This window comes from Delphinapterus leucas, chromosome 14 (assembly GCF_059928025.1).
Source record: "Delphinapterus leucas isolate spDelLeu-1000000601 "Yukka" chromosome 14, BTC_Dleu_Yukka2, whole genome shotgun sequence".
NCBI lineage: Eukaryota > Metazoa > Chordata > Mammalia > Artiodactyla > Monodontidae > Delphinapterus > Delphinapterus leucas.
The window spans coordinates 65,366,898-65,394,278 of record NC_143142.1 but is presented as its reverse complement, the minus strand read 5'-3'; the positions used below and the strand labels follow the sequence as shown (position 1 = coordinate 65,394,278).

The window sequence follows — 27,381 nt, the reverse complement described above, 5'->3', positions numbered from 1 at the left end:
CCCTAGGGTCTGATCTTCCTTCTTATGGTCCCAGTCAGCATCTTAGTTTAAGCCACAGCACAGAGGAGGAGACAAAGAATAAAAGGTGAGGCAAGGCACCAGGTGACTCTTAAGGAAGGTTCCCAGAAGCTGCCTCAGTATCTAGTAAGCCAGGACTTAGTCACTTGACCACATGGGCAGCAGTGGAAGCTGAGAAGTGTAGTTTTCATTCACTGCAGCCATGTGCGCTGCTAAAAGAATCTTTTGCTATAGAAGGGAAAAAGTGGACCACTGGGGAACAACCAACAGTTACATTTTTCCAATTACTGGAAAACAAGGAACTAGAGGGGATTATAGTAGCACAACTACCATGTTTAAGAGTGGGGCAACAGTGGCTTCCTGGGTGAGTTAAAGGCCCTTAGGGGCAGATTGAAGCAAAATCCTTAAATAAGCAGTGTAACTTGACACCAGAGCACCAAGTTTCGATACCTAGAAGAGCATCTAGTCTGGATTTATTTGTCTGTTCTTGTGTACCAGGCACAGTGCTTTTACAGAGTGAGTTTTAGTAAGTACTTTTGGAATAAATAAAAAATGTTAGTACTCATGTGGCACTTGGAGTAAGATTGTTTCATAAAGCTACAGTGAATCCAGCTGTTCTGTGAAAATACATTCTAGAAATCCCCTCAGTATATCACCCATCCGTCCATTTTTGCATTATGTAGTCCTTAATTCCTACAACATTTAAGTATCTTATCTACTGAAAAAAAATGTGAAAGTGTAGTTTAGGAATAAGAAATTCAGTTTCAATTCAATAGAATTTGTATAAGGCCAACTGTAAAATAGTTGCTCAGAGTGCTGTAGGAACATAGAAGGAAGGGGAGAGTAATTCTAACCTAGGATAAAATGGAAGACTCCATGAAGTACCTGACAGTTAATTGCAAAAGTATGAATAATATTTCTACAGGTAAAGGCAGGGAAACAGGAAATTCATATGTGTAACTAAAAAATATCAATGGGCTGTGACAAGGAAGAAGAATTCCGGGAAGTATTTAGAACTGCCTGTTATTATAGAAGAATTACTTGTTTTTTTATTTTGTATCAATGAATATTTGCTTCGGAACTTTTCTGGTCTGCAACCTCTAGTCCTTTTCCTGTTAGCAGAAGTAAAATCAGATACAGACACTATTTTAGGAGCCATGTTGACGTGGCCCTCTTCAAAACTAGCCAGTACTGTAAGCTGCACTTGGACTTTGACTAAGGTTCTGCTGGTAATTTTTCAGCTCTAGATGTGCTACTACCATACGAGGCTTTTTAATGGCTGTTTAATGTCATTATCTTTGGATCTAGACTGCCACTAATTCAAAGGAACTGGACACAAATAAATTCACCCCACCCTGCTCTGTTTTGCAAAGTGGGCATGCTGATGCTAATAACTAGAAGGGGTGTGGTAGCTTTCATACATTTCAGTATCTTTCACATTGAACGGTGTAGCAATGACCTACATTTCAGCTTGACCTGGGAAAAGGCTAAGATAACTTAAGCTATTCAACAGTGGCTACATACCTTTGGAGGCAGCATAGACGAGATTGATGGAAAGTAAAGAACAGCAAGGTCCCTCTCAAATCCAAGATGCTATGGTTCTGCTTTCGTGTTTTATTCACCTGTAGATCTCATGTTTTCCTTGGTGGTGGCCACATGAGCCACCAGGGCTCTCATGCCGCCCTACTCATCCCAGAGCAGCAGTGCTCTACTAGTGTCTGTGTTCCTTGTTACACTTTCACACCAGATTTTGTTTGAAGAAAGGGTTTCCATTGCTTTAAATACGTGCATGCATACATACCTCCATGAATAAATAACTAAGGTGAAAATGAGAAAACACTTCTTTAAATGAGGTAATGAGGTTGATCTTAAGGTTCCTCGAACTTCTCAGAAGGCAGTATGTTATTCTAACATATGATATCCATCTAAAAGATCTACAAAATGAATATCATGCCGTAGAATAATAGCATTTTTTAAGTACCATTAGTGAAGTCAATGTTTTTTTAAAATAAATAATGGGTTTATTTGGTAATTTAAACTCTGCATTTTCTTATATACTTATAATTTAGAAACATTCTGTTTTGTCTTTTATTTCTACCTATAGGTTATTGAGTTTTTCTACTTGGCTCTATCATTTACTCTCTCTTGTTCTCTGCCTTCCATAGAATTTTATCTATTAAAAGATAGAATGTAGATTCTTACGGAGAAAATCTGTTTTCTTAATTATAAGGCATATATCCCAGACTACCAAACCAAATATACTGAGTGTTTTGAATTAAATATTTAGTGTTTTATTGACTGTTTCCTCTGACTTCCATTAAGATCTCCAGAAATAATTCTTCTCTAATAAGCCTTTTGTTTGTTTTGGACCAATATGCAGATTGGTATGGAATGAACCATTGCTGTAATACTTAGTGTGTGGTAAGCTTTTCTTGATAACATATCTAACTTCAGTATAGTTCATTTTTGGTGAGATGTTCAGTTTCTGTCACAGTAGGAAACACTTGGTTTTTGTTCTCAGGAGACAGTAGTACTTATTTGGGAATAGTAAGAAGTTTTTGATGATGCATGGAATAAGAACTTTAAGAGTGTGCAGAGATTAAAAAGGGCTTGACATTAAAGGTTTTTACCAAGACAAATGGTCTGTGCTTGAACAGGATATATAGAACTGAGCTTGGAATCTATAACCTAATATTCTTCTTCCCTTGAATACATTTGGTATGTCTGACTAGCAAAGGCTAATATTTCACCATAGATGATTGTTGTTTTTTAGGACAGTTTTAAAAATTGCTTTATTATTACAGAAAATTTCTCCTTTTTTGTGTATAGCTTTTTGAGTTGACAAACACATATAGTCATGTATCTACCACCATGATCAAGATAAAGAAAAGTTTTATCTCCCTAGAGATTCCCCTGTACGAGTCTATAGTCATACCCTTCCCGTCACCGAAGCCTTATCCTGTTCCCCTGTAAGTGAAATCATATGATATGTTTTGAGTCTGGCAGTTCGTCCATGTTGTTGTATCATTCCTTTTTATTACTGAGTAGTATTTCATTGTATGGATACTACAGTTTATGCATTTTTCAGTTGAAGGACATTTGGATTGTTTTCACTTGGGGGCATTTATGCATGAAGCTGCTGCAGATATTTGTGTGGAGAATTTTGTGGGAATGTGAGTTTTCATTTCTCTTGGGTAAGTGCCTAAGAATGGCGTCTTTGGGTTATATAGTAAGTGTATATTTAAGTTTATGAGAAACTGCCAAACTCTTGTCCAAAGTGACTGTACCAGTTTGCATTCCTACTAGCAGTGTGTGAGTGTTCATTTTCACCGAATAGCTAATAATGTCTTTTTGTAAAAGCCATTCTGATAAATACATAGTGGTATCTCATTGTGCTTTTAATTTGCATTTCCCTGATGATGGAGCAGCTTTATGTTCATATAATTCATATAACCTCTTTATATTCATGTATTCCTGTAACTCATATTCATATATCTTCTTTGCTGAAATGTCTGTTCATACCTTTTGTCCTTTTTATATTGGGTTGTTTGGCTTTTTAATTTTGACTTTTGAGAGTTCTTAATATGTTTTAGATATAAAACTCACAGGTGTATGTTTTGCAAATATTCATCTACAGGTCAGTGGGTTGTCTTTTCCCTTAATAGCATCTTTCAAATAGCAGAATTTTTTTATTTTGATGATGTGATGATGCATATTCTCGTTATTGCCAATTGAATGGACACATCTCACCCACTGTATTAGTTTCCTAAGGCTGCTGTAACAAAGTACCAGAAATTGGGAGCTTAAAACAACAGAAGTGTATCATCTCACAGTGGTGGAGGCTAAAAATCTGAAACCAAGATGTCAGCAAGGCCATGTTTCCTCTGAAACTTGAAGGGTAGAATGCTTCCTTTTCTCTTCTAGCTTCTGCTGTTTGCTGGCATTCCTTGACAGTATTTAGCTTATAGATGCATCACTTCAGTCTCTGTTTCTGTCATCAAATGGCCATCTTCTTCCTGTATGTTTCTGTCTCTCTTCTCTCTTCTCTTCTTATAAGGACACCAGTCATATTAGATTAAGTGCCCACCCTTCTTCAGTATAACCTCATCTTAACTAATTATGTCTGCAAAACTCCATATCCAAATAAGCGACATGTGGAAGTACCAGGAAGTACCAGGGATTAGGACTTAAACATGTATTTTGGGATGATACAATTCAATCCATGATACCTACGTTATATTTTTCTCCTGATACTTAATTCTTTATAGTCTACGATCTTCTCTTTTGTCCTGTTTGTAACCTCTTATTGTCATAGATTTATTATTTTGTCAATTAGTAAATATATGGAATTGTGATACATCTTAGGTAATTTTTTTTTGTCATTTAATTTTTACGCTGTTTATACCTTGAATCTTCAGCTACACTATAAACTGCCTGATGGGTAACCGTTGGTTAATTTTCTTATAGATTACATACCAAAGAGAGATGAGAAGAGTCAAAGAACTAATAACTATTTATTCAGATGCTAGATAAATAAGCACCTATGTCACTTCCATCATGATATAGATCTTTCTTGTACCCTGTTTTCTCCTTCTGTGATGTCATAAAAACAAAGTACTTTGGTCTGTCTTTCCATAGTAAGCTTTTTTTTTAATTGAAATATAGTCGATTTACATTCTTGTGTTACTTTCAGCTGTACAGCAAAGTGATTCAGTTATTTTTATATATATATATATATATATATATATATATATATATTCTCTTTTTACATTCTCTTCCATTACAGGTTATTACCAGATATTGAGTATAGGTCCCTGTGCTATAGAGTAGGTCCTTGTTGTTGTTGTTGTTTTTTTGTTTTTTTTTTTTGCGGTACGCGGGCCTCTCACTGTTGTGGCCTTTCCCTTTGTGGAGCACAGGCTCCGGACGTTCAGGCTCAGTGGCCATGGCTCATGGGCCTAGCCGCTCCACGGCATGTGGGATCTTCCCGGACCGGGGCACGAACCCATGTCCCCTGCATCGGCAGGTGGACTCTCAACCACTGCGCCACCAGGGAAGCCCCTGTTTATCTATTTTATATATAGAAGTGTGTATATTTTAATTGCAAACTCCTAATTTATCCCACCCTCCTCCACTCTCCCCTTTGGTAACCATAAGTTTGTTTTCTATGTCTGTGAGTCTATTTCTGTTTTGTAAATAAGCTCATTTGTATCTTTTTTTTTTTTTTTTAGATTCCACCTATAAGCTATGTATGATGTTTGTCTTTCTCTGTCTGACTTACTTCACTTAGTATGATAATCTCTAGGTCCATCCATGTTGCTGCAAATCATAGTAAGCGTTTTCCCTCCTTTTTTGATCTCTTTCATCCCACCTTGGCCATTTCCTGTATCCAACAGTTACAACTTTTGTCTTAAAAAAAGCATGTGAAGCCTTTTATAAGGCACCTAGCTCTAGAAGTTGGTAGATTGTTGCAAATTTTGATCCAAAATAATGTAAAGTAATTCACAGAATGAATAGAGTGATAGCTAGTAAGGTCTTCAGAACTATTTCAGGATGGCCAGCTCTGAAGTTAATCATCTTGATCCAGTACTTTACTCCATGGAAAGAAAATCAGAAGTTTTTGTTTGTTTGGGGAGGGTGGAAGTGATTAAAACGGTTGAATTTTTTGCACTTCTGCCGCGTGGACAAATCATGGGATTCTTTTAAAATTTTAAAAACTTAGAAGTTAGGGCCTTAGAGAGAAATTATTGTGTGAGTTCCTGTTGCTAGTGATTTATAGACCTTTGCTCACTCCTAAGGAAGGAAGGAATCTTATGTTTATGGTTATGACTCTGAATCCCAGCCCAGCATACAGCGTGATTGTCAGTGTAGTATAAAATGCACAGAGACCCCCATAAGCAGAGTGACTTGTGGATCATTGAATATGGAACATTAATTGTTGTCAGTTTTCCTCTAGTGAATCAGTAAATATTGTGCTTTCTTAACGCCAGGCATTGCGCTGGGTGCTAGGGAAACAGAAATTCAGGATCTGCCCTCAAAGAGGTTAGGGTTGAGAGAGAAGATAGATACGAAGACAGTTACAAATGCATTTTGTTAAGTTGTGTATTGGCAGTAAGCACAAGGCAAAATGGGAACCTAGAACGGAAAGCACCAGAATGTGCCTGAGGCAGTCAGGGAAAGCCTCACGGGAGAGTCACACTTACAGAATGGAGGAAGAGGAGTTTGCCAAAAGGACAAGGAGATGGAATGAGCATCTCCAGATAGTTGGCAGCAGGTGCAAAGACCCAGAGGCAAAAGAACACATGCCTGTCTTTCCCCCAGGAAGAGGCGTCCTGGCGTGTCTGTCAGGTACTGTGGCAGTAAGGCTAATACTTCATGTAGGCTGATGAGAGCATTGAGCTGGCGAGACCAAGATCAAGCTTTTCATCTCCACCCACCTATGCCAGTGAGCTTCTTCAGTTTCATGATGACCACATTGCTGTAACAGACCACTCCCGTGATCCTTGCCTGCCAGCTCACAGATGTGGGTATGGTGTGTGTCACCACACCCATGTGGGTGAAAGGTTGAGGGAATGTGGCTCTTCCAGTGTATATCCATGAGCACACTGAAAGATGACTCCAAAATGGTCTTCTGATGGGTTATTAGCATAATTTCTATATGTGAAGATTTGTTCTTATTTTTAATGACCTCAATAGATTTCCAACTCTTGATTGTACAGCATTTTATCTTGTGTGTATTTTTCTAGCTCTGCTGTAGAAAGGATGTGACATATTTAATCAGTCTTAACAGAATTGGCCTTTGTTTCATGGCTCCAGATGATCTAACTTCACTGATCTAATACTTACGGCATATATGTTGAGAGTTAAGACTCAGAACTCAGATTTTTCAGAATAATTTTACAATAGCTGTAAATCTTTCTGTGCCTTTTTGTCAAGAGAGTGTTTGTAAAATATAATGACCATAGAAGTGAACAAGCTTTTTGATGGTCATAAAATGTGCTGAATATGCTATTTTATACCTATTTCATTGTGAACCCAGTCTTTCTATTACATTCTTAGTGTTTATACCCCAGATTACTTAGTGTAGACAGATGTGTGTGGACTGAGGGACACTTTTGAATCTAGTATATAGTCATTATGAATGTCCCCTGAAGACTAGATTTTTGAAAACAAGTCTTTTAATTTCTCAAGATGATATGTAAAGATAAATTTTTAAAGTTTCAGGCTAAGTTCTCTGTCTTTAATAGCTATTTCTGTAATGAGCATGTGCTTTAGGTCTTCCTTTCCTTCAATCAACTCCACCCCCACTGGAACCAATTTGGAATCTGTGGGTGTCATCGCTTTAACGTGTGCTCTGTCAATCTACCACTTCCCTCAACACAAGGAAGGAACATAATGACATATAGAAATGTTTCTTTCAAAATATAAATTGTAAAGAAATCCAATCAAGAAATTGTTTTCAAGTAAATTTTCTTTCCTTATGAAATTTCCATCAGTGTTCCCTTCCTCCTAACTCTTAAGTTCGTGGGAAGAAAGTGTTAGGAACTTGAAATGAATGTCGGCATTTGTAGATTTTTTTAGACCTTGTTATTAGACCACAAGTAGGGTAGAGAACAGCACACTATTAACACGTTGAAATACAACTTCAGGCCATATAGGATAACTGTGCATTGTTGGGAACAAGCCAGCTCCACATTGCTGCATGGCCATATTGGATACTTGTAGGAGCAAACGTCTATAATGGAGAGCCACGGCGACATTCTTTTTAAATGGTTGCCTTGTCCACAGTCAAAAGACTTTTTAAAAATACATATGCCATGTAAAAAGGAATGCCGGTAATAAACTGTTTTGTTTATCCACACCTGTAAATATAGATTGTCACATCATCTTTAATACAAGGGACGATGTTATACTTCATGAGTACCGTGTAAGTTTCCATCTGCTTAGTCTAATATTTTTAGATATTTGGTACATATGACACATAATGTTTACAAAACTTAAAAATATATATTTTCAAGTGCCTTATCCCCTTTGCTTTTATAGTATATGAAAATCAGTGCTTTTAACTACTTTGTTTTCTATAAAAAGGAGAATGAGATTCTGTAAGCTGTAATCAAAGGCAAAGTTGAGATTCTCAGAAACATTCTTGGAAATAAAGTTTGCCCCTAAAAGTTAGTATGATTAATCCTATAGACACTACCAAATATATATCTGATTATAACAAATATTTTAAAATCAGGAAGCAAGTACATTTACAAAGACATCATGAAATTGCCATCTAAAATGTTTGCCTATTTTTTTTTTACTGCTTCCTCCTACCGTTTTTTAAATTGAAATGTAGTTGATGTACAGTATTATATGTTACAGGTGTACAGTATAGTGACTCACAATTTTTAAAGGTTATACTCCATTTATAGTTATTATAAAATATTTGCTATATTCCCCGTGTTATACAATATATCCTTGTAGCTTATTTTATAGACAGTAGTTTTTACTCTTAATCCCTTACCTCTGTATTGCCCCTCCCCCCTTTCCTCTTCCCACTGGTAACCACTAGTTTGTTCTCCATATCTGTGAGTCTGTTTCTTTTTTGGTTATATTCACTAGTTTGTTTTATTTTTTAGAGTCCACATATAACTGATATCATGCAGTATTTGTCTTTCTCTGTCTGACTTATTTTGCTTAGCATAATACCCTCCAAGTCCATCCATGTTGATGCAAATGGCAAAACTTTTATTATTTTTTATGGCTGAGTAGTATTCCATTGCACACGTGTGTGTGTGTGTGTGTGTGTGTGTACCACATCTTTTTTTTTACATCTTTATTGGAGTATAATTGCTTTACAATGGTGTGTTAGTTTCTGCTGTATAACGAAGTGAATCAGCTATACATATACGTATATCCCCATATCTCTTCCCTCTTGCGTCTCCCTCCCACCCTCCCTGTCCCACCCCTCTAGGTGGACACAAAGCACCAAGCTGATCTCCCTGTGCTATGCGGCTGCTTCCCACTAGCTATCTGTTTTACATTTGGTAGTGTATATATGTCCATGCCACTCTCTCACTTCATCCCAGCTTACCCTTCCCCCTCCCTGTGTCCTCAAGTCCATTCTCTACATCTGCGTCTTTATTCTTGTCCTGCCCCTAGGTTCTTCAGAACCTTTTTTTTTTTTTTTTTTAGATTCCATATATATGTGTTAGCATACGATATTTGTTTTTCTCTTTCTGACTTAACTTCACTCTGTATGACAGTCTCTAGGTCCACCCACCTCACTACAAATAACTCAATTTCGTTTCTTTTTATGGCTGAGTAATATTCCATTGTATATATGTGCCACATCTTCTTTATCCATTCATCTGTTGATGGACACTTAGGTTTCTTCCATATCTTGGCAATTGTAAGTAACGCTGCTATGAACATTGGGATGCATGTATCGTTTTACGTTCGTGTTTTTGGGTTTTTTTTACATATATACTCAGGAATGGAATTGCTCGGTCATATGGTGGTTCTATTTTTAGTTTTTTGAGAAACCTCCATACTGTTTTCCACAGTGGCTGCACCAATTTACATACTCACAAACAATGTAGGAGGGTTCCCTTTTCTCCACATCCTCACCAGCACTTGTTATTTGTGTTCTTTTTGACGATAGCCATTCTGACAGGTGTTAGGTGATATCTCATTGTGGTTTTGATTTGCATTTCCCTGATGATTAGCAATGTTGAGCATCTTTTCATGTGTCTGTTGGCCATCTGAATGTCCTCTATTTTTTTGGATCTGTCTCCTAAAGCAAAGGAAATAAAAGCAAAAATAAACAAATGAGACCTAATTAAACTTAAAAGTTTTTGCACAGCAAAGGAAACCATCAACAAAATGAAAAGACAACCTACTGAATGGGAGAAAATATTTGCAAATGATATAACCGATAGGGGGTTAGTATTCAAAATATATAAACAGCTCAAATAACTCGACATAAAAAAAACAAACAATCCAATTAAAAAATGGGTAGGAGACCTGAAATATTTGCTTATTTTTAAAATTTCTAAAAATGTTCACGTTGTAGGTCTTCATTGATGCATTTATATCCCAAAATAAGTAGCTAATTTAGGACGAAAGTGCTTATTAGAAGATTTTTAAATCAGAGAATTTAATTAAATTTCAAGTATCAATGATAGTATAAATTCTAACTGATTAAAATGTTGTGTTACACTGCAAATCCAGGGGATTTTCTTATTTTGAATTTCTTCAGCAAATGAGAATAAAACAAGTCACAGAAAAGAAGTTTATATCATAGTGTTATATTGTTGTTGAAGAGGTCCTTTTTTTTATTATTATTACAATCTCTATTACTTTCTAGACCTGGCAGTGGGATATTAGGTCATTTCATCCCTTCTGAGCTAGTACTAGATTGTTCCTTTCAATGTATTTTCCAGTGTTTGGGCCAGTTTGTTAATCCTTCATACTAGAGATTCCCAGGATCTTCATTGCTGGCAATAGATTTCGCTCCAGGAAAAATGGCTTCTGCTGCCAGGGAGTTAAATGATTCAAGGGCTGTGCTTCCACCACTGCTGTGTAGTTTCCTGACACTTGTCCCAGGTTTTATTTTGCTAAATTTTTTGGCTATCCTTAGATATCCACACTGTATTGTAAGTTTTATCCTATGTAAAATTATGTGTGTGAGAGCTATTTTTTAAATTTTTTGGTTTGCAAAAATCACCCCTGGCAACTTAATGGTATTTAATGCACTTAAATGAGCTAATCAGTGGTATTAAACAGAAGTCTTATATCCAGAGTTATGTTTTAATGAATGGTGTTTTTTTATGTTGCTAACAAAAGGGACTGTTGGTCACCAATGACTTCCATATTGCTAAATCGAGGAGACATTTTCTGTCTTATTTGTCCTCTCAGTTGCATTTGACACTTTTAACTACTCTTTCCTTAAGACAGTCTCTACTTGGTTTCCTTACCTTCCATCTGGGTTGATTGGTTTGTTTGTTTTTGCCACTCCTCAAAATTCTGTGGAAGTTTGTCTTCCTCTAGTCTAGCTTTAATGTGATCTTATTACACTATTAAATGTTGGCATTTAATACATAAATCCTAGATCCCCTTCCCTCTACTCCTTTGGTAGGTGATCCCAGCCGCTGCCACTTATGTGTGGATGACTCCCAAACGCATATCTCCTGGCTAGACCTGTCCTCAGACCTTTGAAACCTTTTGGTCCAATCAGATACGTGGTATCATCTTTCAAGTTTCTCAGAGTCATCTCAAACACAGCACGTCCAAAATGTAAATCTTACCCTTTCCCGGCGCTCCCCAGTCCTCTTTCTTGTTCCCTGCCTCAGTGAATGACATCACCTTTTATGTGAGCCTGAAAGCTGGAAGTTATTTTTTGACACTCCCTTTCTCTTACCTGCCACATCCAATCGAGTAGCAAGCCTTGTTAGTAACTGTCTCAAATCCATTCGCTTCTCTCCTTTGCTCCATTGCCTTAGTTCCCTACAGTAACTTCCGAACTGGCCTGTTACCAACTCTTCCCTCAACTGTCTGCAGCCAGACTGATCCTTTCAAAATGCAAATCTTATCTTGTAACTCTTCTGCTTAATAGACTTCAGTTGCTTGCCATTGTTCTTAGGATAAAGACAAAACTCCTGGGTAGTGTGGCCCCATTTACCTCTCTTCTCCCACAAGGTCAGCTCCTGCCACACTGTCTTTTACTTGCATAGGATACGTGTTCCCTTTGTTCTGACTTTCACCATTGTTCATACATGTGATGGCTTCATCCCTTGATGATTGACCAAATTAGTTGTTTCATTATAGGCTGCCAGAAGGAAAAGTTTTAATTATAATAGTACCTGCATATTTTTAGGTAGGATTCTTTTCCAGTTAGGTTTAGTTAGAAAGACAGGATTAATGCTTAATTAATTCTTTCCCTTTAAGTGCCCTTGTTACCTCCAGTCATAACTAATGCATTTTTGTTTCTTGTTTGTTTTATTTTATTATGATCTCCTTGATCTCTGTCTCTCTCTATATATACATATACAATATGTTTCAGTGTATATATATTGCGTGTGTGCGTGTGTGTGTGTAATGTGTTTCAATCACTTGCAGAGTAATTTTTCTGATATCTTATTGTGCCATCTTTGGCCAATGGCAGACCTCGTATGATATTGTCTCTGTGTCCTTTTGATAGGATCCCATTTGTCTTTGATAGTTTTCTTGCTTCCTTGCTCTTAGGCCAATAAGATGTCTCAGGCCATCTTGCACATTTCCTGTCTCAGACGTAGAAACAGCCATTCTTCTAAGGACTCTGGTTTCTTTTAGCGGGAATGATACTTAGAAACCACAATCTGGCTCGTGGGTGATAGGGGTGCTAATTGCTAAGGAGACTGTCACTTCTTATAGCTCTCTTTAGTGGACAAAGCTAGGGAAATATAAATTCTTGAAAAGGAAAAAGTTTATAGTGTTCTGATTCAAATTTAAGATTATTTAACATAAATTCTGATTTGATTGTTTGAACAGCATTAATATATTTTTCCTCTTTATCCTACTAAATATGTCTCTATATGTCTGTGTGTCTCTCTCATGTCTGTCTGTCTCTCTCTGTGTATATATGTATGTATGTTTGTTTCAAAATAATGTTAATATTACTACTGTCAGTGAATGAAGTTTAGGATTTTTGGTGTCTCTTTGTCCTTAGAGTATATCCCACTGAGTATGCAGGATCAATTCTACATTTTAAAGTTATACAAAATTATTATTTGTGTAGTTTTATCATCACTTGATATACAGTTAAATTCATTTCAGTTCTCAGTTTGAGGGAATTTTTTCTTTTTGATTTGATTTTAGTTTTTGAAATTATTTTGAGCTTTACTGATAGAATATAATTTTCTCATCACTGCCCGAAACACAACACATCTAAGTGATGAGTTCGCTTACGTTGCGGTATTTTAAGAACAAGCAGTGGTGTTCTGAGCAGTGGGGATGTCAGTGGCTTAGGCAATAAGGGCGTGTATTGTCTATGCCCGTAAAGGATTTTAAAACCACAGTAAGACCAGCTAAAAGTTGGTCTCCGTTTTATTATCGATTGTAAATACTGTCAGTGAGAAAATACTCCTCTTTGCCTTTCTTACATTGCTGAGAAGGTTATTAATCAATGTGAATGTCCAAAGAAGAGTAATAAGACTGATGAAGGATTTAGAAACTGTAGTTCTTGAAAGATAGAGGAACAGATGTTTAGTATCAATGAGAGAAGAAGAAATTAAGGGGTTCACAATTTCTTTATACAGTCAAAAGCTATTACGTAGAGAAAAAAGTTAGACTTTGTGTATCTAATTCCAGATGTCATAACTAGGTAGAAATTTAACTTACTTTAAGGAACAGTTTTCTAATTGTTACACTTATCTGTGGAATGGGGCTGTCTGTCAAATTAGAGAGTTCCCTTTTGCTTGAAGATGTATATAGTAAGAGCAATATGAACAACCTGCAGGAGTGCTTAGAAGGACATTCTGTTGTGGGTAGAAGATTGGATAAAACGACCGCTCGGCTCTCCCCAGCCCTGTGACTATGAAATCACAGATCCGCATTATCAGGCGTCCTCATTTTTCCAGTCCCATCCACTGAAAAAACTCACTATCTTGTTCATGTCTGAGCCCTATTCAGATTTATTAATATCTCTTTCAGTTGAAATATCAAATGTTTTTATTCAGCTATGGAGTAAAGAATGTAAGTTAGCTCATAATATTATGAAATACTCGAGAAGTTGAAATTGTAGTTCTCTTAGGCATTCATTTCTCAGCTCAGATGTCATTCCATTGGTGAAACCTTTCCGAACAACACAAGTTAGCCCCTCTGGCCCCTCTCCCACCACCCTTGTTCATATTTTCTTTATTTCATTAACTGAAATTTTCTTGTTATTTTTTTTTTACTCAATTGTTCTCAGTCTTCCTTCCTATTCAAATGTATGTTCTGTGAGATCAGAGCCCATGTGCATAAAACGTCCATATTCCTGTATTCTTGCCATCCCCATCAGCTTTTTTTAAAAAACACGTCTTCCAGTTTGATAGCCAAAAATTGGTGCTTCATTCTTGAAATTTTGTTTTTTTAATCACTAGTGAGAGTAAATTGTTTTCAAATGTTTATTGCTTGTATATTTTATGAATTACCGGCATATGCACTTTGTTCATTTATCAGTTGTGTTTTTCATCTTTCATTTATTGATTTTAAAGAGTTCTTTATAGACACAAGGAAAAATTGACTGTCTTATGTTATAAATATATGTGTTACCTTTTAATTTTAGTGATTGTTTTGACATTTTAAATGTTTATAAAGTAACATCAATAATCCTTTTTCTTATGGCCACATCTCCCACTTCCCTCTTTTATTCTTCTGGTCCTTTGGTGGATTTTGTTTGATTTGCTATGTAAGAAATATGTCTGTTTGGGGTTTTTTTGTTTTTTTTTTTGTTTCAAATATGTTACTGGTTTTTCCAGACACATATCAAAAAAAAATCCCTCTCCCTTACAAAGTTTAAATGCAACCCTTAGCACATACTAGATTCTGTTTTTTTGGTTTTCTTAGCTGTCATGTTGATTCACATGTCTGTTTTTCTTCTAGCACTTTTCTTTCCACTTTTATTATTATAGACTTATGTATTTGAATAGCATAAGGTTAAATCCCTCCTAATTACTATTCTTTTTCAAAGTTTTCTTGGCTCTTTTACCTATTTCTTCTTCTACACAGGAGCTCAGTACTTGTAGTTCATAAATCTGGGACATAGGGACCATATGAATGGGCTTCAGGCATTCCATGAAGATCTTGAAATTTTATATAAAATTTTGTGTGTATGTGACTTGCTGCATTTTCCTGTAAGGGGATCCATATCTTTTATTGGCTTTTAAGATGAACACTTAAATAAAAGAAATTTAGGAATCACTGTAAGAGAGTTACACTGTCAAAATTAAACATTCCTATTGCGATTTTTAATCTGTGGAGGATAATGGCATTCTTTGTATTTTGTTTTCCCATGCAGAAGCATACTGGTGTGTCTTCATTTATTGAAGACTTCTTTTATGCACAATAGTAAATTTTTGTAATTTTCTTCATATTGGTCCTAAACATTTATTATTAATTTAGTTTTCTTGGTATTTTAAACCTACGGGTGAATCTGCTGACAAGCTTTTTCAAAAGAAAGGAAGGGAGGCAGGGAGAAACAAAAGTGGAGATTGGAAAGGGATACACAGAATATTCTAGGTAGTCCATAAAGTTTAACCTGCCCCTGGCAACCTCATTTTTATGTTGTGATTTTATTGTCAAAGTATTGTAAAATACATTATTAGAAAGCCTGACCCTAGGTTCTTTTCAGAGCATCACTCTTTTTGCTTGTGGTTTTGGGGATCTTTTACAGACTTAAATGTTGTTCTAGGACAGAAATTTTCCTATTTTACTTTGGTGAGGCATAACCATATCAAGTAACATTTCAGAACTATACATTGCATAATCTTGGACATTTTCATGTAAGAAGGCACTAAAGAGAATTTATTTTTTATGAAAGTGCAGCTCTTAAGTAACAGTGACTGTTTTTTATGGGATAGCTCCAGACCACATTTGCTTACTTCCCACACTCTAGTTTTTCTGATGTCCTAAGCTTTAAGTATAGAGGTCAGGATGACATTTGAGGGCTCTAGGTTTGCGTTCCATAACCTTAAAATGGATGTTATTCACTATATCAAAAAGGCTAGTTTGGTTTTCTTTATTTCCTAGATTAAAAATAAGTTTTTTGATGTTATAATATTGTATTTGTTTTTAAAAACCTTTTAAATTGCAGACTTGGAAAGATCATATAAAGATTTCTTATTTACCTTTAACTCAAATTCCCAAAATGTAAAAATTTCACATTTGCTGTATCATTGTGTGTCCTATTTTTTCTGAAACGTTTGAGAATAAGTGTATAAACAAGATGTACCTTTACCACCGAGAACTTCAGTGTGTATTTCTTAAAAATAAAAAGATATTTCTCAAAATTAGGAAATTAACATTGAGAAAATACTCTTGTCTAATCTACAGGCACTCAAATTTTCTCATTTGCCCCATTAATTTCCTTTCTAGGAAAAAAAAATGCCTTTTTATTACCCTAGTCTGGGATCCAATCCCAGAATCACATACTACATTTAGTTGTCTTCTTTATTCTTCTTTAATCCAGAACAGCCCCTTGGTTTTTCCTCATCTTTCAAAATTTGAAAAACACAGACCCTTTTTTTTTTTTTTTAAATAAAGAATGCCCCTCAGTTTGGATTTGCCTGATGATTCCGTGTGGTTAGACTTAATCTCTACTGTGATCATATCAGGAGACACATAAGGTTTACTTTACTGATGTTAATATTCACTGTGATCGCTTGTTTAAGGTGGTGGTGATTCGCGTTTTTAAAGAGCACAGTTTTTATGTTTTCTTAAGTTTTTGCTTTCCTTTGGTGGATTGAGTCCTGGAGTCCTTTTTAGGACTCAGTAACAGTATCTATTTAATTGTAAACCTGTTAAAAAAATTTTTTTTAACCCTACCATATCTTGGACATTATCAGCTTTTTTTTTTTGGTTTTTTTTTTTTTTTGCGGTACGCGGGCCTCTCACTGTTGTGGCCTCTCCCGTTGCGGAGCACAGGCTCCGGACGCGCAGGCTCAGGGGCCATGGCCCACGGGCCCAACCGCTCCGCGGCATGTGGGATCTTCCCGGACCGTGGCACGAACCCGTGTCCCCTGCATCGACAGGTGGACTCTCAACCACTGTGCCACCAGGGAAGCCCATCAGCTTCTTAATAATACTTTTATATGGGAGAAGTGAGCAGGAATAGGACTTGGAGAACTTCCAGAGCAGATGGGTCCTGGGATTGGATATTCATTTATAGAGTTAGAAAGCCTCGGGCGGGAGCATGACAGCATTGTTGGTGGATTCCACTGGATAGAATTCTTCCATTACTAATTGACAGGATAGTTAACATGTCACTTCTTTATTCTGCAGTTTTATCATTTGTTAAATGGGGATTCTGATACCTGTTTTTAATTACCGTGGTGGAATATGGGGACAAAAAACATAAGTAGGTCATAAATGTGAAAGTATTTTTTTTCACATTCCTCCTTCATATATTTATGGCTGAAAAACATGAAAATGCTGTTGATTAGTGTTTCTCTATGCACTGATGGCCAACACAGAGATCCCTAGTGCATTTTTCTAGGAGGTCTGTCCTTGACCTGTTTCTATTCAGTGCTTCTATTAATGATTTTCTTAGAAGAAATCATGAGAGATATTCTCAGAGTCACAGAGTTCATATTCAAAATTATCTTGACATACTAGAATGAAACCAAGCACTGCAAGATGACACTTCCTAATTTAAGTTCCAAAGATCAGTTGTAAAATAAAGGATTGGAAAGATTGTCCTCTAATGCGTTACATTTGGTCACCAGCTTAATATGAGCAACTGCTAAAAATCCTAATGTAAACCTCTGCTCATCAAAAAATATTATACTGTTCCATTCATGGAAGGTAATAGTAATATTATCACTGTGTTCTAAGAATATTTAAAAATTAGAGCATCTAGAAAAAGGTAACCAAGATGTTGATCTTTTTGTCTCAGCAAGATTTCAATCAGACGCCATCTAACTTTTTCAGTAATGATTAGAAGGCATTCTTTTGTGTAAAATGCTGAAGTAAATACAACATCATATCTTTTTATCCATTTTCATATTTGTACCTTTTGAAACATTTTATTAATTTTACGTAGATTACATGCCTTTAAAATAATTTCATAACTGAAGTCTTGTTCAGCAACCAATAAATATTATTTATCCAGTGGATGCTCATAAAAATTAGTTAATAATGACAACTGAATATAATTAAAAGCCAATTTTCTGTGCCTTGATTTATATTTAAGGACTACAGATTGAGCTGAATTCAAAATAGCAATTTCAAAGTCTAGGGTCTACTGAATTTTGAATTCATTTTTTACCATTTTTACAATTGCTGTGAAAATATTCAGACAGACTTCATGATAGACTTGTAAGTGGTTAAAAGGTAATTCCGAAAAGCTAGTTGTGTTGTTTTTTGTTCATTTCTTGTTTTTTTTTTTTTGTTGTTGTTGTAAGCTAAAAGTATGAAGCTAAAGGATTTTTCACGCAATGAGAATACATCTGTCACATGGCTGCTGGTCACCTGGGCTATTTCCATTCACTCTCTATTAAAAATAATGAAGAATATTTCAAGATGATTAAATTAATAGGAAGGAGCTTCTCTAAATTGAACAGTAGCTCTGTTTATAAAAATATTTTTAACTATTTCAATCATATGGCTTGAAAAGTTTATTATTTATTTAGCATATTTGGAAATTATCTTAAAGTTGTATTATTACCAAGGCTACCTTGAAACACTCCTTTTCTTGATTTCTGACAACACTCTTAGATTTTCTTCCTGCCACTCTAGTTACCACTTAGTATTCATTATCATCTTCCCTCTCTCTCTCTCTCTCTCTCTCTCTCTCCCCCTCTCCCCCCTCCCCTCTCTCTCTCCCCCCTCCCCTCTCTCTCTCTCCTCTCTCCCTCCCTCCCTCTCTCTCTCTCCCCCTCCCCTCTCTCTCTCTCCCTCCCTCCCTTCTCTCTCTCTCCACTCTCCCCCTCCCCTCTCTCTCTCTCTCCCCCTCCTCTCTCTCTCCCCCTCCCCCTCTCTCCTCTCTCCCTCCCTCCCTCCCTCTCTCTCTCCTCTCCCCCATCTCTCTCCTCTCTCCCTCCCTCCCTCCCTCCCTCTCTCTCTCTCTCTCCCCCTCCCCTCTCTCTCCTCTCTCTCTCCCTCCCTCCCTCCCTCTCTCTCTCTCTCCCCCTTCCCCTCTCTCTCTCTCTCCCTCTCTCCCTCCCTCCCTCCCTCCCTCCCTCCCTCCCTCCCTCCCCCCCCCCCCCTCTCTCTCTCTCTCTCACCTGGCAAGGCTGTAACTTCTGGGTCGTGCTTCTGTCTCATCACTTTGACTATAGGTGATCTCATACATGCTCTCAGAGTTTTGATTTCCATCTGTGTGTCTATGTCTCTATCTACCTGTATCTCTAGGTTAGTTAGTCCACACCTCTCCTAGCTTCAAACGTACCCATATACCAACTTTTACTGACATCTCACAACTACAGTATCTGATACCATACATGTTCAAAACCAAACTCATGATCTTTTCCATAAAACCTGTCTCTCCTTCAGTTTCTCCTATCTCAGAAAGTTTACTTTCATTCAGTTCCTAATACAGAAATCAGAGAGTTATTCTTGATATCTTCCTACACTGACACCGTCCCCCATTCCAATCAGCGTTCAGGTTTTACTGGTTTTACTCTGCCATACCTATCCTCGAAGCCATCAGCAGTATTTGCCTAAACTATTGCAGTAGCTTCTTACTGGTCTTTGCTTTTCTACTCCTGCCCTTGTTTAGTTTTATCTTTCAACTTTTGCCCCTCTCCAATTTTATCTTTGCATTGCAGAAATGTATCTTAAAAAATGTAAATAAAAAAAAAAAGTGTAAATCAGGGACTTCCCTGGTGGCACAGTGGTTAAGAATCTGCCTGCCAGTGCAGGGGACACGGGTTTGAGCCCTGGTCCAGGAAGATCCCACATGCCGTGGAGCAACTAAGCCCGTGTGCCACAACTACTGAGCCTGTGCTCTAGAGCCTGCTAGCCACAACTACTGAGCCCACGTGCCTAGAGCCCATGCTCTGCCACAAGAGAAGCCACCACAGTGAGAAGCCTGCACACCACAAAGGGCAGTAGCCCCTGCTCTCCACAAGAGAAAGCCCGCGCGCAGCAACGAAGACCCAATGCAGCCAAAAATAAATAAATAAATTTATTTTAAAAAATGTAAATCAGATATAGTGGCTCTCCGTTCAATCCCTTCATTAATTTTCCATGATAGGATAAATCTTTTGAAGTAGCACATAGCCTGCATGCGCCTGCCTTACCTTTGACCATGTATCCACTGTTACAGCAGCTGTACTGAACTTCTTTCAGATCCATGAACTCGCCTAGATCTCCCTGCTTTAGAATATTCCCTCTGATTGAAAGTATCACTCCTGTGCCCCTTTAAATTTTAAAAAATTAGTTATGAATTTATTTCTGTGATACATGAAAATGGCAAAAAGTGCAAACAGTACAAAAGATAAAGAGTGAAAAGTGTCTCCTCCATTCATGTTTTCCTTTTTTTTTGTGTGGTCAAATTTATGTCTTTATTTTTAAATGGCTCTCAGGTTTATTTTTGAACTTTCTTGTAGTAGTGTTTTTCTTTCAAGGCTTTGATCAACTTGGAATTTATTTTAAGAGGTGAGGTAGAAAGTCAGCTATATTTTTTTCTAGTTATTTACCCAGTTAACTTAATATCATTTATTGAATAACTTATCTGGTTTTCTGTTTTAAAGTGCCACCTTTATCTTATACTAGGTTCCTGTTCTATTTGAGTCTATTCTGGTGTTCTTTCTGCTCATGCACTATACCAAACTGTTTCTGATAATGTCGCTTTAGAGTATTTTTTAATAGGTGGCAGAGCTAATCCCATCTTATAACTCTAGTTTTTCAGAATTTCCTGGCCGTTTTTTTTTTAAATTAATTTATTTATTTTGGGCTGCGTTGGGTCTTTGCTGCTGCGCACGGGCTTTCTCTGGTTGTGGTGAGCAGGGGCTACTCTTCATTGCGGAGCACGGGCTTCTCATTGCGGTGGCTTCTCTTGTTGCGGAGCACGGGCTCTAGGTGCACAGACTTCAGTAGTTGTGGCACACGGGCTCAGTGGTTATGGCTTGCGGGCTCTAGAGCGCAGGCACAGTAGTTGTGGCGCACGGGCTTAGTTGCTCCGCGGCAAGTGGGATCTTCCCGGACCAGGGCTCGAACCCGTGTTCCCTGCATTGGCAGGGGAATTCTTAACCACTGCACCACCAGGGAAGTTCCCCCACCCTGGCTCTTCTTAAATGTTCAGTTTCCTATATGAACCTTAGAATTAACTTGTCTAGTTTCTAAAAAATCTTACTGATATTTGTGAGGATATAAATTTTTAGATTAACATATGAACATTTGGTGACTTTACAGCCCTAGAGTTTCCTGTCTAAAAATTGTTTTTTCCATTTTATCGAGTCTAAAATTTTTCCTTATTACCATTTTAAAGCTTTCTTCATACATATTTGTACATAACTTTTGATTTATTCTTGAATACTTCATCATTTTTTGGTGTCATTGTAATGGAATCATGGCATTTTTAAAAAAACTGATTGTTTTTTGAATAGAGGAAGGCTATTAATTTTGAGCCCACTCTTTTTGCCACTTTCATATATTATTTGTAATAGATTTTTAATTTACTCATGTCCCCTCCTCCCAGCCCACACTCTTTATTTAGCTAACTTGCATTCTTCCTTAAGATGTCAGCTTAAAGTTCACTTTGCAAGAGCCCTTTCTCAACCTCCACATCTCAAGGAGATCCCCATTTTAATCCTCTTGAAGCATTCTGTACTTCTCCTTTAGAGTGCTTATTGCAGTTCAGAGTTTGAAATTTTACAGTTCATGGTGGAATTTTGTTACTGTCTAACACCTCTCTTTCCCGCTATCTTGTAAAGCTCCATACGGGTGATAATTGTGCGTATTTTCTTCCTCACCCTGTCTTTAGTGTCGAGCACTGTTCCTACGTGCAGGAGATAGTAGATACTGCTTGGCTTATTAGTTGATTGGTTGGTTGGTTGGTTGGATGACTGGATTGTCCATTTGTGGAAATTTCCCTGTTTCTAATCTTTCAGTCTCTTAGCTTTATTTTGAGTTCCACCACACTTTAAAAATCACCATTGCCTCCTTAGGAACTTTGACAGACTTTTGGTATGGTTTTTCAGACATGGTTCTCAAAGACAAATAGTCTAGGCATATCAGTTGATGTATTCACTGTTTAGTTAATTGACCTTGATTGACTTGGCATTTTCCTCTTTCAAACTCGTTGTTTTTAAGTGGTCTGAAATGTGATACAAGTGAAATTGCTCTGGCAATAATAATAAAAAAATTCTTACTATTTTACCTTTTTATAATATCACTTCAAAGTCCTGGAGTAATTTAAACTTTTTACTTTCATATTGCAATTTGTGGGATTGAGACTTAGATCAAGTACCAGCTGTTATAAAGCTGCCAGTGGCTGGGCTGGATCTAGATTTCTAAGTTTTCTGACCCCTAGTATTCCCTCTACCATGGCATCTTCCACATTGCTGTAGTAGTGTTACCTATCTTCCAGGAATGTATTTGTAATATTGCAAAGAGAAAATATCTCACGTCTCTTTGCTCTACCAAGGCAAATTTTATATGGTTAACTAATGACATGATATTTTGAGACTTTTCCCCCTGTCAGTATAGCTTTTTTTCCTTTTAAATAGACTTTTTCTTTAAGAACAGTTTTGGGTTCCCAGCACAATTGAGCAGATTGTGCAGAGAACTCCCATATACCCCTGCCTCGCCCCTACACTTAGCCTCCCCCGCTATCAGCATTCTGTACCAGGGGTGATACATTTGTTATAATTGGTAAACCTACTTGGACACATCATTATCACCCAAACTCCATAGTTTACATTAGGTTTCACTCATGGCGTTGTACATTCTGTGGGTTTGGATAAGTGTATAATGTCATGTATCCACCATTATGGTATCATACAGAAGAGTTTCACTGTCCTAAAAATCCACTGTGCACTGCCTTCCTCCCCACCAACTCCTGGCAACCACTGATCTTTTTACTGTCTCCATGGTTTTGCTTCTTCTAGAGTGTCATGGAGTTGAAATCATACATTATGTAGCCTTTTCAGATTGGCTTCCTTCACTCAGTAATATGCATGTAAGTTTCCTCCATGTCTTTTCATGACTTGATAGCTCATTTCTTTTTAGTGCTGAATAACATTCCACTGTCTGGATGTACCACAGTTTATTTATCCTTTTACCTACTGAAGGACGTCTTAATGGTTTCCAAGTTTTGGCAATTATGAAAAAAGCTGGTATGAACATCCATGTGCAGGTTTTTGTGTGGACATAAGTTTTCATCTCATTTGGGTAAACACCAAGAAGCATAAATGCTGGATTATATGGTAAGAGTATGTTTAGTTTTGTAAGAAGACTAAAACTGTCTTCCAAAGTGGCTGTACCATTTTGCATTCCCATCAGCAATAAGTGAGAATTCCTGTTACTCCACATCCTTGGCAGCATTAGGTGTTGTCAGTATTCTGGATTTTGGCCATTCTCATAGGTATGTAGTGGTATCTCGTTTTAATTTGTATTTCCTTCATAACATATGATGTGGAGCATCTTTTCTTATGCTTATTTGCCATCTGTAAATCTTTGGTGAGGTGTCTGCTTAGGTCTTGTCCATTTTTTTAAAAAATCAGGTTGTTTTCTTGTTTTTAATCTTTTTAATATTCTCTTTTACAGTTGTTTTTTTCTTGGGCACCATCTAGTGAAAATACACAGAAAGCTTTGAGGTCATTGAGAATGATTTATTTTTTCAAAGGAAAACTCCTCTCTTTCTGTTTTTCTCCTTTTACCCTTGTCTTTCAGTTATACCTGCCGCCACTTGCGGAGATATGTTTGTGTGTTGGACAAACTGTATTTTCCCCACTCTCACTGCTCTACGCTTCAGCATTGCTTCTCGACCCTCAGTGACAATGGAGAGGAGCTCTTGTCTTTAACTTGCTCTCACATTCTCAGATCCTATGCTTCCAGGTTATTAACCTATGCTGTCCATTTACTGCATGCTGCATGCTGTATATTGACTGATAATTGCATGCTTTAATGGGATACATGTCAATTAAATGATGAAGGAGGAAATTTATATTTGAAGTGATACTAAATAATTCTTTTAAAAAGTGGCTGGGATTTTTTTTTTTTTTTAAACAAATGTCTTAAGTACTTTGTTATGTTTCATGGGAGAGAGAAAAGCTTTTAGCCACATAGTTGTCATGTAAACTTGACAGAATTTTTCTCTACTTTGCTTCGTTTGGAAATCTTTAAGCTTAACTTATAATAGTTGGGAGGGCTGTGCCTGGTTTATATATGAAATTACATATGAATTTTGAGGTCTCTTTCTTGCTCTGCTCGTATAGCTGAGAGCTGGCTGTGAGGCTGCACCCGTGTTTTGATAGAGGCACATTCAGCTGAGCAGGTTTGATTTTATAAGAAGGTAGAAATTATTCATTGGGATTTTGTATTTCTCACTCATTTCATTTACATACAGAGGGGTTATAAAATCAGCAAGTTGCAACGTGTCATAGATGAATCTAGATTAAACTTAATGGAGATGGGAGCAGTAAGAAAGAGACAAGCCATCAATCTCAAGTATCAGAGAAAATCAACTCCTGTTGTTTAGTAGAGGGGCAGTATGACATTACTGCTTTGTACCTGAAGTTGACATTTCTAACACAGATTTTCTGTAAGTCAGAGATGACGCACACCAGCACTATACTGTTAGCCAAGTATGATGCCTGAAGGCAGTGTCTTCGCTGCCAGTTGATTTAGAGGAAGACGGAAAAAACTCCATGACCACCTTCTAGAAAAGAGCAAGCATTTAGAATTAAAATAGATCTTTTCAGGTGAAGACGCATAGGAAAGCTTCAGACTACACAGTATATCTAAGTGAAAACACTTTGATTATTAGGAATTGAAGACAGTGTGACAACTAAGGTGACAGATCCTTTTCTTGGTAGCAGAAAAATTTTAGACTCTCATAATGATGTTGGTCAGACTCTTACTGAGTCAGTAACGACACTTTCAAGAAATGAAAAAAATCAGATAGAAAAGCAAGTGGAAATAATAGATCAACTCTTACGTGTATAATATAGGAGAATTTATCAAACTAAAGCCAGTGACTTTCAACTGGCTTATAAAGTGAGTGAATATCAGTTAAGTGAATACTCTTTGGACCTGGAGACAGAACTTGTCTGGTTTCAGAGAATGGAGAGAGCAGCTCCTAGTCATTGAACCTCTGAATTGAACACCATAATTGCCCTTGCCCTTGTTTACTAGTGTACTAGTCAGGGTTCTCCAGAGAAACAGAACCAGTAGGGGTGTATGTGTGTGGAGAGAGAGAGACAGAGAGAGAGAATAGTTGAGATTTTAGGGTGAGTCTGAAATTAGGTGGGAATTCAGGTGTTGATGTTTCAGTCTTAAATCCTAAATCCATAGGGCAGGCCAGCGGTCTGGAGACTCAGGCAGGATTTTTATGTTACAGTCTTGAGACAGAATTCCTTCTTCCTCAGGAAACCTCAGTGTTTGCTGTCAAGGCCTTCACCCACATTACAGAGGGTAATCTGCTTTCCTTAAAGTGAACTGATTATAAATGTTAATCACACACCCAAATACCTTCACAGCCACGTCTAGACAAGTGTTTGACCAAACAGCTGGACACCATAGCCTAGCCAAGTTGGCACACAAAGTTACCACCACACTGTGCTTCTGTTTTTCTGTGTGTCTTCATGTGCATCGTATCCGTCCTACCAGACTGTGAGCCTCCTGGGAGTGGACACTGAATCCTATTCCTTATTATACATCTTATAGCACCTCATGCCTGGTGCATTGTTCATTAATACTAGTTGCAGCAGGTTTTACCATCTGCCACGTGTGACAATGTGCCACTGTACTCTGGAGTCACACCCCTCACCTCACAGGAACAGACAGGAGACAGAAATACACAATCGACTGGGAAGATGAAAGAAAACAGAAGGAAAAGGATGAGGAAGACAAAGTAGGAAGGAACAAAAGTGAAAAGTTGACAGGAGGAAGATGAAGGTACCACATGGCTAACGAAAGCAGCGTGCAATTCCCAAGCCCCCTTCAGCTAATTCCTGGCAGAGTTAAGTCCACCCTCAGTTTCTGAGTTGCTGTAGCATTTCTCTCCCATTTTCCTTGTCCTCATTCGCCACCTTTGCTCAAAGGGCCACCTCAGCCCATCCCTACTCCGGGTCCTTTCTCGTCCTCAGGAGGTTGCTCAGTATTCTTAGCAGAGGTTTAAAGCATCAGTCCTCCAAAGGGACTGTTTTTCAATCCAACGTCCTCGTCAGCACTGAAAAGCCTTTAGGACACGTTGGTAAGGAAATGTCAGGCCCAGGTACCTGGGTAAGGAAACATTCTGATGCCAGGAATACTTGCAGCATTTTTGAAATGCTGCCCCCTTGCAAGCCTGTCTCCTCTCTGACATCTCCCGTCTTCGCTCATCTTGTAACAGGGCGTTTGCATCAGAGGTGTGTGCTGTCTTTTGGCATCCAGTTTCTGCCTGGCCCTGTCTACTTTTCCTCAAGTGCAGAGGTTAGGGCCTTGGGCCCCTCCTCCTCTCCCACTGGCTTAACATCCACCACTTGCAGGCTGAGACAGTGGACAGGAAACGCTTCCATTTGGGACAGACTTCAGAATGTGGGCGGGATTCACATAACAGGAGACGTCTGGTCACCTTTGTGTGATGTTCATCTGCAAGTGATGAACATCCTGCATACACAGTAATACGTGGCCAAGTGTGATCTAGTCCCTGCAGTTGAAAGATTTTTCTTTCAGCTATGTTGTATGGAAGGATAAACCAAGCCAAATGTCTGAAAGGAGCAATCTCAGACTCAGTTCACAACCTCAAGTAGCTTTTGGTTATGCAGACTGTTTAAAATGTAATTCAATTCCTAGAGAGAAATATAAGCCTGTTCCTTAGGAAGGAACTTTACCTTAGTCTAACATGAATCACTGCGATGGAAATTTCAGTCATTCTACTGTAAACTTCTTTCCAGTGTAAGAGTTCTTTTTATAGCATCCCTGAGAGAGAGCTTCTGGGTGCTTCCTACTTCGGGAGGTGGTAGGGTTCTTGCTGTTTCATTGTTAGACAGGTTGTCATATGTGAAGTCTGCCTGCCAGTAATTTTCATGTATTGGTCTGGCTCTGCTTGAGAGAAACACGTAAATGTATAAACTTTGCTGCTTATCAGAGGCCTTCCGGTTTTTGAAAACATCTGTCATGACTCCCCTTAAAGCTTTTTCTTTAACTTAAATAGCCTGATTCCATCAACCATTACAGAGACAAATCAGCTTTCGGTTATTCAGCCCTCTTTTTCTTTTTCTGGATAATTATATTTGTCAGCACGTATCACAAAATTTGGTACCCAGAATTGGACGTAATATTCCAGTTGTACTTTATAATTTTGGCCTTTATAAATGAAAACTATATAAATTATAAACTGAATTATAGTTATAAATTATACTCTATTAATTTGTCCTAAGACAAACTACACATTTTAAAGCAGGCACACCTTAGTTCATGTAAAATTCCCAGATCTTTTGCACCTGAACACACATCTCCTTAGACCTGTTGCACATTTAATTTTTTTTT

At 37.6% G+C, this 27,381-nt stretch overlaps 1 protein-coding gene across 7 annotated transcripts in view; it reads left to right on the top strand.

Annotated features, from left to right (window-relative positions):
- The window catches only part of DYM (dymeclin), a 370,859-nt gene that overhangs the window by 185,292 nt on the left and 158,186 nt on the right, over positions 1 to 27,381 (top strand). Inside the window, exon 14 of one of the 7 annotated variants that reach the window (XM_022584514.3) lies at positions 23,581 to 23,745. The exons of the other annotated variants lie outside the window; for them this stretch is intronic. Within the exon in view, the coding sequence (XP_022440222.1) occupies positions 23,581 to 23,745 (165 nt within the window). The remainder of the gene's footprint in view (positions 1 to 23,580; positions 23,746 to 27,381) is intronic. 7 annotated transcript variants of the gene reach the window in all.